A 15,434-nucleotide genomic window follows, 5' to 3' on the forward strand; every position below is an offset into this window, starting at 1 on the left:
TGTCACATCTTTTATGTGGAAAGTTTCCAAGCCCCTATAAGCTAGTGATAAAAAGCATAGGAGAGCTGGTAGGGAGAGGAGGGAGGGAGATTCGGGATGGATGGGGGAAATGTATAGAACATGCAGCTTAGTCCAGGAAGGGGATAGGATCAAGTCAACAGAACTGGCCTTGATAAGAAAGGATACTTCTCTCTTCGTGAAGGGAAAAGGGAGAAACAGAAGGCAAGGAATGGAAATTTTTGGAATGGAGAGAGGTTGAGAAGACCTTTATCTCCCAAGTAAAATAGAAGATAAAGTATCTGTGGGAGATAAAGGGAACAAGGATAGGATGGGAATTGAGAGAAGTCTGTCTCTAACATCAACAAACTTGTTAAAGTGTTCCCCTCCAAAAATAAAACAAAACTAAAGTCTTCCCTACCCCTTACTATTCCCTCAGACACGTCCCTGCCCTCATTCTATCCACAAACTTCTCAAGAATAAAGTTTACGGAGCCACTCCTGGACACCAGCAATCTGATTCAACACTCACCATTCCTTTGAAAATGTACCTTTTAAATGCCATCTTGATAAATGGCCTGTTCTCAGTTTTTATCCTCCAGCTTTTCAGCAACACTGAGAACTATAAATGTCTTCTTTCTGAGAATCTCTCCTCCATTGCATCCACTGTACATCACAGTTTTCATCTGTCTTCTTTCTCTTTACCTATGTCCTCTACTCCTCTTTGGCCAATTTTTTGCTCTCTCCCCACTCTTAAGGCAGGGTGTTCTCTAAGGGTCTGCCTTTGGACTTGACTTTCTTCTCTTATTCTATATCCCTACAGTCTCCTCAGATGAGTGCCATGTTTGTTTCTCTATATCCTTGCTATTGATACAGTAGCCACTAGCCACATGTGGCTATTTAAATTTAAATTATTATTAAATATAATTAAAATTAATTTCCTCAGCCATATTAGCCATATTTCAAATGTTTATAAGCCACATGTGGTTAGTGGCTACCATACAGGACAACATAGATAGAGGGCATTTCCTTCTTTACAGAAAGTTCCTTCGCACTCTCTCCCCTGAAGTAAGATCTTCCGCCCTAGCAGTATTCTACCTGACAACTCTTCTAGAAGTCCTTCTAGAATCACAAATTCATTATGCCTCAAATCCTACTCATTAAAGATATATTTCTCATAATAGTTTTCTGTATAAGCTCTAATTTTACTTTAAAAAGGCTCCGTGTAATAAGACCACATGCTGAAATAATTAGGAAATATTTATATAAGTAAAATAGATATTTAAGTATAGTTTTGCTCCCTAAAGTAATAGAGATCATTTTCATTAAAAAAAATATATATAAACTACAGCCATGTAGGGCAGAAATTGCCATCTTCTACATAGTACTTATGTAGAATTTTCCCATGTTTAGAGTGTCATAAAACAATAAACAGATTTATTTAGGGGGTATTTTCTCTCCACCTATTAATATGTTTTTCTACATTTCTCAATAAAACCAAGGTTTTCCCCTAAGGTGTCAATGAGTACACTATTCTCACTGTAACAAAACCAACTTTCTGATTCTATTAGGAGAACTAAAAATATTCTGTCTGAACAATGAAAATCAGACACCAATGTTCTTTGCCAAAAGAGTGACAATACAACTAGACACATGAGATTCTGAAGCACCGTATTCAACAAAGAATCAGATCTGGTCCTGATTTTAATCAGAACGCAACCTGTCTCTTTGCTGCCTCCTAAACTTAGCAAAGACATACCATTCTCAGCACGCTGACCATTTTGATGGTGTGAGGTTTCACTGGGCAGCCTCACTCAGGGTGACCTCAGCCTGAGATTCTAAAGATGGAGTGTATTAAGTGCAGGTGAGTCATCAATTTAAAAAGCCATACAGAGTAACTAAAAGCCTCATTCTTTGGAAGTACAGATTCCACAGAAGGCCTAACCATGTGACAAATGGAACTCACTTTGGAAAAGAAAAGCCATCTCTAGAGAAAGAAGTGATAAATGGTTCTGTAGGATAAGCCTGTTGTCTTTGGATGCACTAGGTAATTCTATCTGAACTGATCATCACCATCCCCAATGGAGTTATGACATCCCCTGCTAAAGATGACAGAAAAGCAGAACAATGGTTCTGTGATAATTATATCTGTGATATCTACTGTATATACTGTGATATTTAAACTTTCTCTATATAGTTCAAAGACATTAAAAAATAAATCTTATGACTGCCTCATAGGGTATATAGGTATTAAAACATTCCAAGACTACTCACCAGTTACCAATAAACAATGATATGCCTAGCCCTTTCCTAGGTACAATGAGGCATATGAAAGAAGCGGAAGACACAACCACATCTGACCTCAAGTTGTTTCAGACAACAGAGGTAAGTAAGCACATAAGACACTTAGGGAACGTGTGTTTATGGGATGCTATGATTTATACTTTTACCAAACCAATGTGAGGTTTCAGGACAGGAAAAAGACAGGTGTGAGGGAGCAACTATTTAGAAGATTCTTCACAGAAGAGATAAGCTTTCAGTGGTCCCTAAAAGAAATACCGTGGGAGCGGTTGGAGAAGGAATGAATTGGTAGACCCCAGAGGATTTTTAAGACAGTGAAAATACTCTATATACTATTACAAACAGTGGGTAATGTCACTATATATTTTCCAAACCCATAGAACGTAGAACACCAAGAGAGAACCCTAATGTAAACTATAGACTTTGGGTGATTATGATGTGTCTATCAGTGTAGGTTCATAATTGTAACAAATGTACCACTCTGGTGGGGGATGCTGGTAATAGGAGAGGCTATGCATGTTGGGGGGCAGGGAAGTTTATGGGACATCTCCATACCTTCCTCTTAATTTTGCTGTCTTCCTAAAACTGCTCTTAAAAAATAAAGTCTCGGGGTGCCTGGGTGGCTCAGTGGGTTAAAGCCTCTGGCCTTCAGCTCAGGTCGTGATCCCAGGGTCCTGGGATCGAGCCCCACATCGGGCTCTCTGTTCAGCAGGGAGCCTGCTTCCTCCTCTCTCTGACTGTCTCTCTGCCTGCTTGTAATCTCTGTCTGTCAAATAAATAAATAAAATCTTAAAAAAAAAATAAATAAAGTCTCTAATAAGAAAAGAGAAAAACATATTAGTACATGAAGGAATACAGTTTGAAACAAGGACAAATATATGTCCTGAATCTTCCCAGATTTGGCTTCTCTGACTATGTCCAAAAAACAAAACAAAACAAAACAAAAAACCACAAAAAACAAAGACAAAAAAACCAATTAACTTTTACTGAAAAGTAAAAATAAAAAAGATTTTCTAAATTCCTAGATTTTCAACAGAACATGTTATTCTGTTTATTTAATGACACTTCTCAAACCACTGAAAATAGGTTTGAGCACACTGAAACTGCTCTGGCAAATGTTCTCCATAACCTCCAGATGCACACACCCGAAGAACACCCTTCAGTCATGTCCAACTGAAGTTTTCTGCTGATTTGACTGACATAATCTCTCTCAATCTTGACTCCCTTGGCTTCTGCACTTGATCTTAGCCAAAAGGCCGAGAAGCGATGACTCCCTTGGCTTCTGCATCACTCCACTCTTCTGGGATCCTCACTCCTTTTGACTGTTTTTAGTCACATGTCTTTGCTTATGTCATATTGTACACCAAATTCAGGTGTACTTTTATTTCCATCAAATACTTCTCCCCTGAAGCGAGACTATTTACTGATGAATATAACCTATGCTTTTCCACCCACTCTATGTTTGAATCTGTTTGTGTTGGTCTCTACTCATTTCTACTTGTCCAAAACCTACCAATTATTCATCATCCAATTCTTTAGTAAAGCTTTCATTCATCTCCTGAGGTTTTCATAATCTTCCCCTCCTCTGTGCTCTCATAATTTACATTGCAACTACCCTATAGAATATTCACTCCTGCATATTCTCATTTATCCCACAAGGTCAGGAGCTCTTTCTTCATTATGACTGCTGAGGTATGTAGCATCTAAAACCATGCTTAATACATAGTAGGAGCTCATCAAATTTTAGCTATGAGTATTGTTATTCATTATCTTTGCATTCTTCAGACCTCTAGCACAGTAATGCTTCTTAAATATTATAAAAATCAATTTAGATTTAATTAATTAATGCCCTCAGAATGAATGAAATTTCTTAGTAAGAAAGGAGAGCAGGTAGAGGGCTTACCTATAATAAGTGGTAGAGAGGTAAAGTGCAGAGTTGGCTTGGGACTCTCTACCTCTCCCTCTGCCCCTCCTCCCCAATAAATGGATTAATATTTTTTTAAAAAAGAGAGAGAAGATAATGGCTAGGAACTTCAAAAGGAGAGAACAGAGGAAACTTCTAGTAATCCACAGGGCCATGTTATCTATTTCATAAATATCTGAAATATAACATCTTCTCCCAGTCACATGGGACAAGAGTAGATTTTTCAACATGTAGATGATCCTGTCTCTAAACCAGCCTGACAAACACCAAAGCCAAATGGAATGGTGGTGCATTATCTAGCTGTGTTAGCTAGATTTCTCTGAGCCTTTTTGCACAGGTGAAAGAGAACTAACTATAAGGACAAAGGGAAAAATGATGAAAACTTTTAGAGATTGTTTTTTCTAAAATGTATTCAAGTGGATATATCAAGTGAATTTACTATATAAAATAGCTAATTTTTTTTGCATCAAGAAAAAGAATTAATTAGTATCCTGTTTTTGAATCATTTTACAAGAATAGCCTTCTGCCAAGTTTTCTGTGCTATGGCTTTTTGATGTGAGTAGCATTTCCTTTGAACTTTTCTCGTTTTTAATACAGCCGAATCAACTGGCTTCTTTAAAGTGCTATTTTTGGACAAATACAAGGGAAAATTAATCATGGTGCCCAAGTGATAGTCTGGGTATACTATGTCATTATTTTCAGTTTAGTCTGGGAGATATGTAACCAGTTTTTCAGCCAGAGAATAAAAAATGTTCCAATTTATTAGAAAGTTCTTGTTATTGGAAGCATCAATGACAGAAGAGTCATGATGGAAACCATCTCAGCTATTTCCATACAAGCAAAGCTGGCCAGCCATTGTGTTAAAATGACAGGCTTGCATCAGCTAAGGTGTGGCTTGAAAGGTCTAGAAGATGTCCCTCTCCAAGACAAAGTTCACGACACCACAAGTTCTAGACAAGACTCCTTAAAATACAAAAATCCCTGAGAAGGGCAACTCCATCCCTAATACATATCCAACTAAAGTTGCACTACAAGAGTTCTCTGGGCAGGTGTTCTTGGGTGGCTCAGTTATTAAGCGTCTGCCTTCCGATCATGTCATGATCCCAGGGTCCTGGGATTGAGCCCCACGTTGGGTTCCTTGCTCAAAGTGAAGCCTGCTTCTCCCTCTCCCACTCTCCCTGTTTATGTTCCCTCTCTCACTTTGTCTCTGTCAAATAAATAAATAAAATCTTAAAAAAAAAAAGATTCACTGGGTGCTTGGACTGGCAAGCAAAACAGCAAATTTGCAAATTTTGCAAAGAGCCGATGCTAAAAATAAAGGTCATGCTGTTTTTAAGAAATAACACAGAGGACATGGACAGGAGAAGGGAGTTGGGGGAACTTAGAGGGGGAGATGAACCATGAGAGACTATGGACTCTGAAAAACAATCTGAGGGTTTGGGGGGGCCGGGGGTGGGAGGTTGGGTGAGCCTGGTGGTGGGTATTATGGAGGGCACGTATTGCATGGAGCACTGGGTGTGGTACATAAACAATGAATTCTGGAACACTGAAAAGAAATTTAAAAAATAAATTTAAAAAAAAAAAAGGTCACACTGTTCTAATGTGAGCTCAACAAATTCCTGTAGATCACACAATAGATTCCAAGGGGGCAGGCAGGCCACTGGTACCAGAAAACACACATGACTGTTTACAATGTCCAAAACCCTGGATATGGTGGTGAAGAGAATAAGAGAAATCAAAAACAAGTCTGAGAAAAGGAAAATTGACATGGAAAGCCTGAGTGAATTCTCATCTCCTCTTTTTCCCCCAAGTCACTTCCAGGGTACATCTCCTACAGGGAGACTTGATCTTGGTCTATCTCCCCAATATGACAAGCCCTTTTTTCTTTGTGTCACCCTACTTCTTTTAACCAGTAGTTCCAGTCTCCCCAAGGCCAAGCTGCTGCACAACTCCAGGGCACAACCCTCATAGGGTGGTGAATATGAAGCTCCCCAAAGGTGGGCAGGGCCCAGCCTATGGCCATGGGGCACCCCTGCCCTCCACCATGTTTCTCACTATTCAGATCACACCAAACTTCAAGGCTCAGATCATATATTTCTACTGCCTGGATGTGAAACTTTCCTCAATTTCTCTAACCTAAAAAATGGTTTTGGCCCTGAATTTCACACTAGGGATCTACTTGAAAGAAATTCTCAAGATGAAGAATAAATACAAAGGTCCTGGATCTTACCCTTGAACATCCCCAAGTGTAAATACTATAATAGGAGGGACACTGAACTGAGAGGGAATTTGGATCTAGAGCAAATGTTAACTAAACTGCTGTGCAACCTTGGAAAAGTCCCATAATTTATCAGAGTGTCAGTTTCACATTGGTAATAAAAAGGAGGTAGATAAGACACCTCTAAGAGGCTTGTCAGCCCCAATATTTTATATAACCTTGGAACAGAGTAAAGGGTATTTGAGTCACATACAGCCATCCTATAAAGGGAGGTAATTAATCAGTGGTCTTTGAAGGTCTGGGGGACAACTCACTAAATGTTCATAAACGTCAAGCCAAATGGCGTACAAGCCTTACCTCTCAAGGCACAGCCTTGCCTCTCTTCACAGCTCTAGATCTTTACATAGAATTTTTTTTCCCTATCTCTAGTCTGGCAAACCTGGCACACAGCTGCCACATTTTCACCAGCCCACTCAAATTTGCTAATGCCAACTCCCTCCCATGCTTAGCTACAACACACGCCCTCTCACGTGAGAATGCTAAGAAAGGACAGGTTTCTGCGAACAGAACATAGATCTACGGCTCTAAATACAGGAACACTCTCACTTTAAACAGACCTAATATGACACAATCTGCATGTGTAAGAACATACACTTATGTGGGTCCATAGAAATAAATGGGTAGATGGATGATTTGCTTTGCATATGAATTCACCATGAAATTTCTTAAAATACCAGGTCCTTCATTTCTCTTTTCCTCCACTGCCTCCTCCACAAATATCTTACAGTTTTTACTTATTTACTGCTGCTCAGGAATATATCTATTGTGTAAGGTAAGGTATCAAGTATTTATAAAGTTTAATGGAGAGCAAAATGCATTTCTTTGGCACCTTCTGGCTAATTTACCTAATGTTCTGGGTATGTGGCCTTATATTTTGCATGCCTTGGCTCTGAAACTGTATCTGTAACACCATGAGTATAAAAATCACATGAATCTTAAATATCTTCCAGAGTTCACCATTATATAACAGTCTTCTGCAGAAATTAAAATCTGGAAGAGCCACAGGCTTCACACAAGCCACTGTGCTTGGAGAGAAGGGAACTGATGGTCTTACTTTGAGAAAACTTCCACAATAACTGCTGTACCTTCCACTCAGGTTAAAATCTGTCAACTGACAGCAGCTTAAAAAGTTATAGTAATATATTCTGCCTCCTTACACAATAAATGTTAATAGACAAAACATTAACCACCTTTCCGGGAGTGGTGAAGCTATTTCTAGTAATGGTGATACTCTGGTAAATTTCATCTTTTGCTGTGAAATGCAAATGTGATTTTTCTCAGCCCATAAATGGTAAGCCCAATCATGTTTATTTGTTCAAAATTTGATATTTTTATGTTTTTGATTTCTCTTTTCTCCAGGGATTTCCTTATCTGTAGGCACACACAGATGAGAACAGGAACAGATGAGGCTACCCCACCCTAGTTTAGGGTAGATTGCAAATAATTGATGATAACACTACCAAAAGTTTCATCTCACACAATTTTAGCATTCCCCTTGAGGCTCATGCAAGCTAAGAGCCTAATAAAAACAATAAGGAAAACATCAACTTCATTCTTAACTAATACTCTCCTCCAAAAAAAAAAAAAAAAAAAAAGTTATTTTTCCCCCATTTTCAGAAACACGATTGTCCAGAACTCAGAGACTCAAAAGAGTCCCAACTCCCTCTTGGATCCCTAAAAACATATGCTTAATGGGGGGCGTGGTTTGTGGGAGCTACAGAAAGGTGGTAAGAATAGCAGTAGAAAAAGTACACGACCAAGAATCAGGAGGCCTAAGATGAGATCTGGAGAAACCCTTAACCCTTTTGAGCCCCAGTTTCTTCCTTATAAAATATAAATAATAACACCCACATTTTTGTTGATATCAAATGAAATAATAGACTTGAAAATGCTTTTTGAAAATACTATATCTTCACAATACAATGCTCTGCTTATTTGTGTTCTCAACTCCTGTGATGCCATAGAAATTTAAAGCTGAAAGTTAAGAAAAAATGAAAAAAGAGTAAGGCTGGTCTAAACAAAGCTTTATGTATCTTTCCTTTTCTTTGTTTCTCTATCTCTTTATCTCCCTTTTAATCTATCTTCTAGAAAAAGCAAAGTAACCATTGATCTAAACCCTGTGCTCTAATAATCATGACTTTTCTACGGCTTTCAACCTAATTTAGCCTACGGCCTATGGCTAAATTAGGTAACCTCTCTGGTTACTAAGCACAGGAACCTGGGTTAAATTATTGCCAAAATCATATCATGAAGAAATTTTTTGCTTCTAGAGAAGCTCGAAGTTGGAATCAGCATCTATTGTTTATTCTTCTACTCATTCAACAAATAATTCGGTATAAACTTGTGGCAGGGATTTAGAAATTAATACAAAAAACATAGCCCCTTTCCCTATGAAGTTCACAATCCGGTGAGGGAGACAGATTCATAGTCACTCATTTTATAGCTTAGGAACTAGAGACAAATAGTTGATAAAATTTGACCCTACCTGCAACTCTCCCTCCATTATACTGAGCAGCTGTATAAGGTCTTCTTTGGATAACTCCAAAGATTTCTTATTTTTTCGTTCACTTTCTCCAGATGGCTTTAGGTGTCGTTTGACAGTTCCGGAGGCCATGACATCATCCTCTTTTCTATTTGATTTGTTCTTCTTTTTTGCATCTTCTGAGAGACTTTTATCATCAACATTGCTGATGATAGAGGACTTGGGGCAGGAAATATGCCCATTGGATGAATTTTCACCACCCTGGTTTCGGGATCTCATTCCCACCTACAATACATGAAAAAAAGATAAGATGTTACTACCACTGAAATTATTCATCTAACTGCTTAGAAACTTTTACCAGCTTCACAGCATCACTAATAAAGAAATACCAAAAATCAGTCCCAGTTAGTTTCCTTATAGCTTTAATGAAAGTCATTAAAATCTGCAGGAAAATGCTTTGATGGTCTTCAGGAAAAAGTGAAAATGTGATTCTGATCTGATAAACACCTCAAGCCAAATGATTAAGTTCAACACCAAAAATTCTAAGTTGTGTTGATGGTTGTGTATCTTTGATATGATGGGATAAATATGGTACTTTACCTTTGTGGCCTCTCTCCCCCAAACATTACCCAAGTCTAATCATGAGAAAAACTTCAGACAGACCCCAGTTGACAGACAGTCTACAAAATTGCTGACCAGTAATCTTAAAGCTATCAAGGTCATCAAAAACACAGAATATCTGAAAAATCATCAGAGCCAAGAGAAACCTAAGGACACATAACAACTAAATGCAGTATGGCATCCTAGGTGGGATTCTGGAACAGAAAAAAAAAGACATTACAAAGAAAAACTAAGGAAATATGAATAAAACATGGACTTTAACCAATAATAATGTATCAACATTGGTTAATAAATTATAACAAATGTACCATACTAATGTAAGATATTAACTACAGAAGAAATTGGGTGTGCTATATACTGGAACCCTTGGTATTATGTTTGCAATAATTCTATGAATTGAAAGCTGTTGTAAAATAAAAAATTTATTTTAAAAAATGATTCTAAATTAAATTTATCAGAAAATTCAAACATCTGAGGCACCTGGGTGACTCAGTTGGCTAAGCATCTGACTTGGTTTTGGCTTAGGTCATGATCTAAGGGTCATGAGGTTGAGCCCCATGTTGGGCTCCATGCTCAATGCAGAGTCTACTTTGAGATTCTCTCCCTCTCCCTCTCCTTTTCTCCTCGCTTGTGCATACTCTCTCTCTAAAATAAATAAATAAAACATTAAAAAACAGAAAAGAAAAGAAAATTCAAACATTGAACACTGCCAGGAACAAGTTGGAAGTCACAACGTACAGAAAAATCCACATAGGGTGGAGGGGGCTTCAAATGGAGAGAGGAATAGGCAAACTCAAAAGGAAGAGGGTGTTGTTGTTTTTAGTAATGTGGGATTTTTGTTTTTCCATAACCTCTTTTTCAAAATCGGGACCAGGGGGTTGTTTTGTTTTGTTTTGTTTTATGTCAGTCACTTACAGTAATAAGAATAAGAGCACAAAGAATTGGGGAAAACAGATGAATTTCAAAATCAAAAATTTTTTACATATCTTGAGGTAAAATAAAGAAAAAGACAAAGCAGCGGGTGACTTGTCCCATGTGGAGCACATTTTGGTCTTTCCATCATGAATGCTTTATAGATTCTCTGTCAGTCTCTCAGCAGAAGAACTTGACCAACAGGTATGTTACTAACAAACAAACTGAACTCAAAGCCTAGGACTCAAAGTGTAAGAAAGAGAGCTCTAATACCCTGGGGGCTGTACTACAAAATTTGCCTAAACTCTTAAATATAGTAGCTTAGCACATGGGCTTATTTAAAACTCACAGTATAAATAGTCCTTCCTCTGAACAGCTAAGCAGCAAGATTTTCATTACTCATTCCAGATAAAATACAGAGACTTGTTTTCTGAAAGTAAATTTCCTTTATGAACTCAACCATACTTAAGAAACCAAGGAAAACTTTTCAAAACACTAGGTTTATAATAGAAAAATAAATACAGTGTGATGTTTCCTTTCAGATAGTGCGTATTCAATTCTTCCAACAAATCTTTAAATCTACATTCATGCTCCTTTTTTGAACTGAACTCTTATAACCAAATGGGCCCTTTTGTCAGTGTGTGAACTTTCTTCAGCACCCTAATTTTGAACAATATAAACTGAAGAAGTGGTCCTTAAGACTGGCACCCTATTTTCTGGATCACGTAGAGATTAGTTCTTGAAATTTTAGAGCATCTTTTGTACTTCCTTGGTGAAGAAAGAATAGATGTGTCTTTGTAACAGAAGTCAGAGCACTTCAGAGCAGATCTACTACAGTTTATCACAGTTTATTTTTGGGCAGAGAGGGCTGACTTAAGACCCCAGTCCAAAAAAAAGTGAATAGAAAGTTTTGAAGGGGAGTAAAATATACCTTTTTGGCATATTGATTATTTAAGAAATAGTAGACATAGGTGAAGTTCTGAAAACTGAGTAGAAATTTCCCTTTGGTATGAAACATTAAACTTATATGGGAAATCTCCATTTGTAAGGGTGTCTCCCTCTCTGTACCAGGAAGAAAAGAATGACTAAATTTCTGGAAACTCTTCTCAGCACAGAGAAGGTAAGGACTTCAGTCTTAAATCTGCACAACACTTTACTCTTACTGTGCTTTTCTTGGTAACCTCCCCCAACTGACTCCCTATCTCCGACATCTTCTTTTGTCTTTAACTGAAGATGATATTAAGGTGATGGCTTGAGCCATTTCTGAGAATTCCTCTCTCATGTACAGAGGAGGTATACATGTTATTAAACTTCTGTTTGTTTTTCTCCTGTTAATTTGTCTTTTTGTTACAGGTGTGTCTCAGCCAAGAACCTAGAAAGGTAGAAGGAAAACTTTTTCCACAATTTCAAATATAACTCTTGAATTTTACACATTATAAGTAAGACACATGGGCTTCCCAAACTGAATTGTGGCTCCCTACAATTCCATGCCTTTTTATCTGAAATAATTTTCTCATAAGATCTTAAGGCTCTTTGGGATGGTGCATCAAATACTGATTTGACAACTTCAATTTAGACCATGCATTAATAAAAATTCCAGACAATAGTAAGGTGGTAATGTTTTAAACTTAGTCATACATGGCTTTAATCATATACAATGTTTGTATTTGAGTGTAGCATGTGTTTGTGTCATATTTCCCTGGACTTCTTATATCTTTTATAGGATCTACAGCATTTGGGTATTCCTACATTAGGAAAATGCCTAACTAGCAATGTTATATGCATTTACTCAACCGTATTTACAAACATACAGAAAGTGACATTTACTTAGTGCAACTCTTTTTATAGTTAGTACTTTCTAAAACATTCAGTCTGATTCATTTTTAGGTAAATTTTATTGTAGTATTAATAGCTTTTATGGAATTAATGGAATTATATTAGTTATTAGTATTGATTATAGAATTAACTGATTACAGAATTAGTCACTTTCACAGAAAAAGCATATTTTAGAATTATCTAATTATTTTATGTCACTAATCAGCTCAAAAGCTTGAGTTCCCTATTTTCTTCCATGTTATTTCACTTTGACTGATAAAAACATCTCAAGGGCTAGACCGTAATGTTAATTCTGTCTTAGCAAATATTTTTCCTCTGTGACACTGAAATTTCACATTAATTACTTTTCCTTTGACATGTGTGCATTGTTTTTAGTACTTTCTTGGTGATCTAAATAGGGTCTACCAGCTTTATCTCCACAACAAAGTCAGCAATCAGCTCCTTTTCTACCTTAGCAATGTAAAAGTACTCAGAGATCACAAACTACCCAAGAAATGTTTTTGGAAGGAAGTAGACACCTGAAAGTGAAAGACATACTTCTCAATAGTGTAATCAAGTGTGTCATCAGTAATGCTCACATTATTTATTTATTTGTTTGTTTATTTATTTATAAGGTTTTTTTTTTTTAGTAATCTCTACACCCAACGTGGAACTCAAATTTTCAACCCCAAGATCAAGAGTTACATGCTCCTGCAACTGCCAGCTGGGCACTCCAATAATGTCCACTTTACACTACTTTATTTTGAAGGAAGAAAATATCAAGACAATAATGACTTTCATGCATCACATTTAATGACAGCCATACTTCCTTATTCTAATAGCTCTCTCAAGAGTTTCTTTTTTTCTTAAATTTTTATTTAAATTCAATTTAATTAACATACATTATTAATTTCAGAGGTATAACTTAGTGATCCATCAGTTGTATACAACATCCAGTGCTCACTCCATTAAGTGCCCTCCTTAATGCCCATCACCCAATTATTCCATCCCTCCACCCACTTCCCCTCCAGCAACCCTCAGTTTGTTTCCTATACTTAAGAGTCTCTTATGTTTTGCCTCCCTCTCTGATTTCATGTTATTTTATTTTTTCTGCCCCTCTCCTACGTTCACCTATTTTGTTTCTTAAATTCCACATATGAATAAATTCATACGGTATTTGTCTTTCTCTGACTAACTTATTTCGCTTAGCATAATACCTGCTAGTTCCACCCATGTCATTGCAAATGGTAAGATTTCATTATTTTTGATGGCTGAGTAATACTCCATTGTATATCTTACCACATCTTCTTTATCTATTAATCTGCCAATGGACATCTGGGCTCTTTCCATAGTTTGGCTATTGTGGACATTGTTGTTATAAACATTAGGGTGCATGTGCCCCTTTGAATCACTATGTTTATATCCTTTGTATAAATACCTAGTAGTGTAATTGCTGGGTCATAGAATAGTTCTATTTTTAACTTTCTGAGGACCCTCCATACTGTTTTCCAGAGTGGCTGCATCACATACTGTGTCTTAAGTGTTACACAGTGTGCTAAGCATTTTACATATAGTATCTCATTTAAATTAATATTCACATTAACCCTATGAGGTAGGTGCTATTATTCTCAATTTTACAGATATGGCAACTGAGGTTGAAAGACATTAAATGTCTTTTTCCTGGATCACACAACTACTCCTAGTATATAGAAGAGCTAGGATTTGAACCCAGGTCTGATTCCAAATACCTACTCACAATATGGCTTTCCTCTAGGTTCTTAAACACATGCAAATTGGAAGGGGTAGGGGAATATTCTATAAATCAGATGATTCAGAAAAGTTTACAAATGCTTACTTAATGTTTTTCACTTCATACTACAGAATTGGAGAAATCCGTTCATCTACCTCCACAGACACTCATGCAAAACTCACACAGCAATTAAAATTAGGTTGCTAAGCAAAATCCTTTTGCCAAAATCATTAACCTGCTGCAGAACTTGTAAAATGATGAATCATTTTTAAATCATCCCAAGAAGCAACATGGCTAAACATTAAGGATACAGGTTATGAAAACAGGATGTGAAGTCTGAACAGGGACCATCTGTGTTAAAAGTCCCGGAGTCGAACAATAGTACACATTTAATCAGAGTTGGCCAAATCCCGTCCATTGTGTTTACAGGAGTATCAGGCAGGTAACAAAAAAGGCATCTGGTACTCTGTAGGCTTCTTAATAGTTGATTACATGGCTGCAGTGTTGGGAGATGTAGATAACAAAATTTCTGAAAGAAGCCAAAAATATCCTTGCTCTCCAGCATATACCCTTTGAAGAAAGTTCTTTTCAAGAAAAAGACAAATTGAAAATTCACATCAGATTTGTAATCATCCCACCTTTTTTTTTTGAATCATTGTTATTTGGGGCACAAATTCCTCTTTTTAATAAGTAAATAATCCTAACATAGTTCAAGAAATAAACTTACACTTCCGCTCATTGTAATTAGTCAGCAATAGTTTGCATGGAATTTGCTGACTAGGGTGTGAAGAAAAGAAATATGAAATGTTATTCCAAACCTCCCTCTTTTATCTATGGCCATCCCTCCTCTTCCGGCCCTCCCTCCCTTCCCCCACCCCACCGCATATATTGGGCAATCACCAGAGCATACCATCAGATGAATAAAATTCTAGGAATCAGAAAATGTTTATAAAGACTTTGAGCCATTTACGCTGAACGAACAAGTATTTCTAGAGCATTTGAACAAGGAAAAGGAAAAGGACAAAGAAAAAATTCTACAGCAATGAAATACTCATTCTAGTGCCCACCTTCATTAGCTCCTTGCAAATCTTAATTCTGAATTTCCCCCTTCCCTTTTCTCACTCTTACTCTCGCCTCCTTTCAGATTTATCTTTTCATGTTATGATTCAATATTGGCCACAAGACTCCCCATCCCTACCACCAACAGAAACATTTTCTGCATAAATTAGGTTTTGGAATATTTCCTATGTTTCTCAAGTATCCAGCCTCTGCTTCTGGTTTCATTTTATCTATATACTTTTCCAAGAACCTACCTAGGGCATGGGGTGAGATGTCACAATAGTTTTATTTATATA

The 15,434-nt window shown here is 37.1% G+C and overlaps 1 protein-coding gene across 4 annotated transcripts in view; it reads right to left on the bottom strand.

Moving 5' to 3' along the window:
- Window positions 1-15,434, bottom strand: part of FILIP1 (filamin A interacting protein 1) — a 235,154-nt gene that overhangs the window by 102,827 nt on the left and 116,893 nt on the right. For all 4 annotated transcript variants that reach the window (XM_047732373.1, XM_047732372.1, XM_047732375.1 and 1 more), the window contains one exon: window positions 8,985-9,266. In XM_047732373.1, the coding sequence (XP_047588329.1) occupies window positions 8,985-9,266 (282 nt within the window). The remainder of the gene's footprint in view (window positions 1-8,984; window positions 9,267-15,434) is intronic.

Source organism: Lutra lutra, chromosome 6 (assembly GCF_902655055.1).
Source record: "Lutra lutra chromosome 6, mLutLut1.2, whole genome shotgun sequence".
In the NCBI taxonomy this organism is placed as follows: domain Eukaryota; kingdom Metazoa; phylum Chordata; class Mammalia; order Carnivora; family Mustelidae; genus Lutra; species Lutra lutra.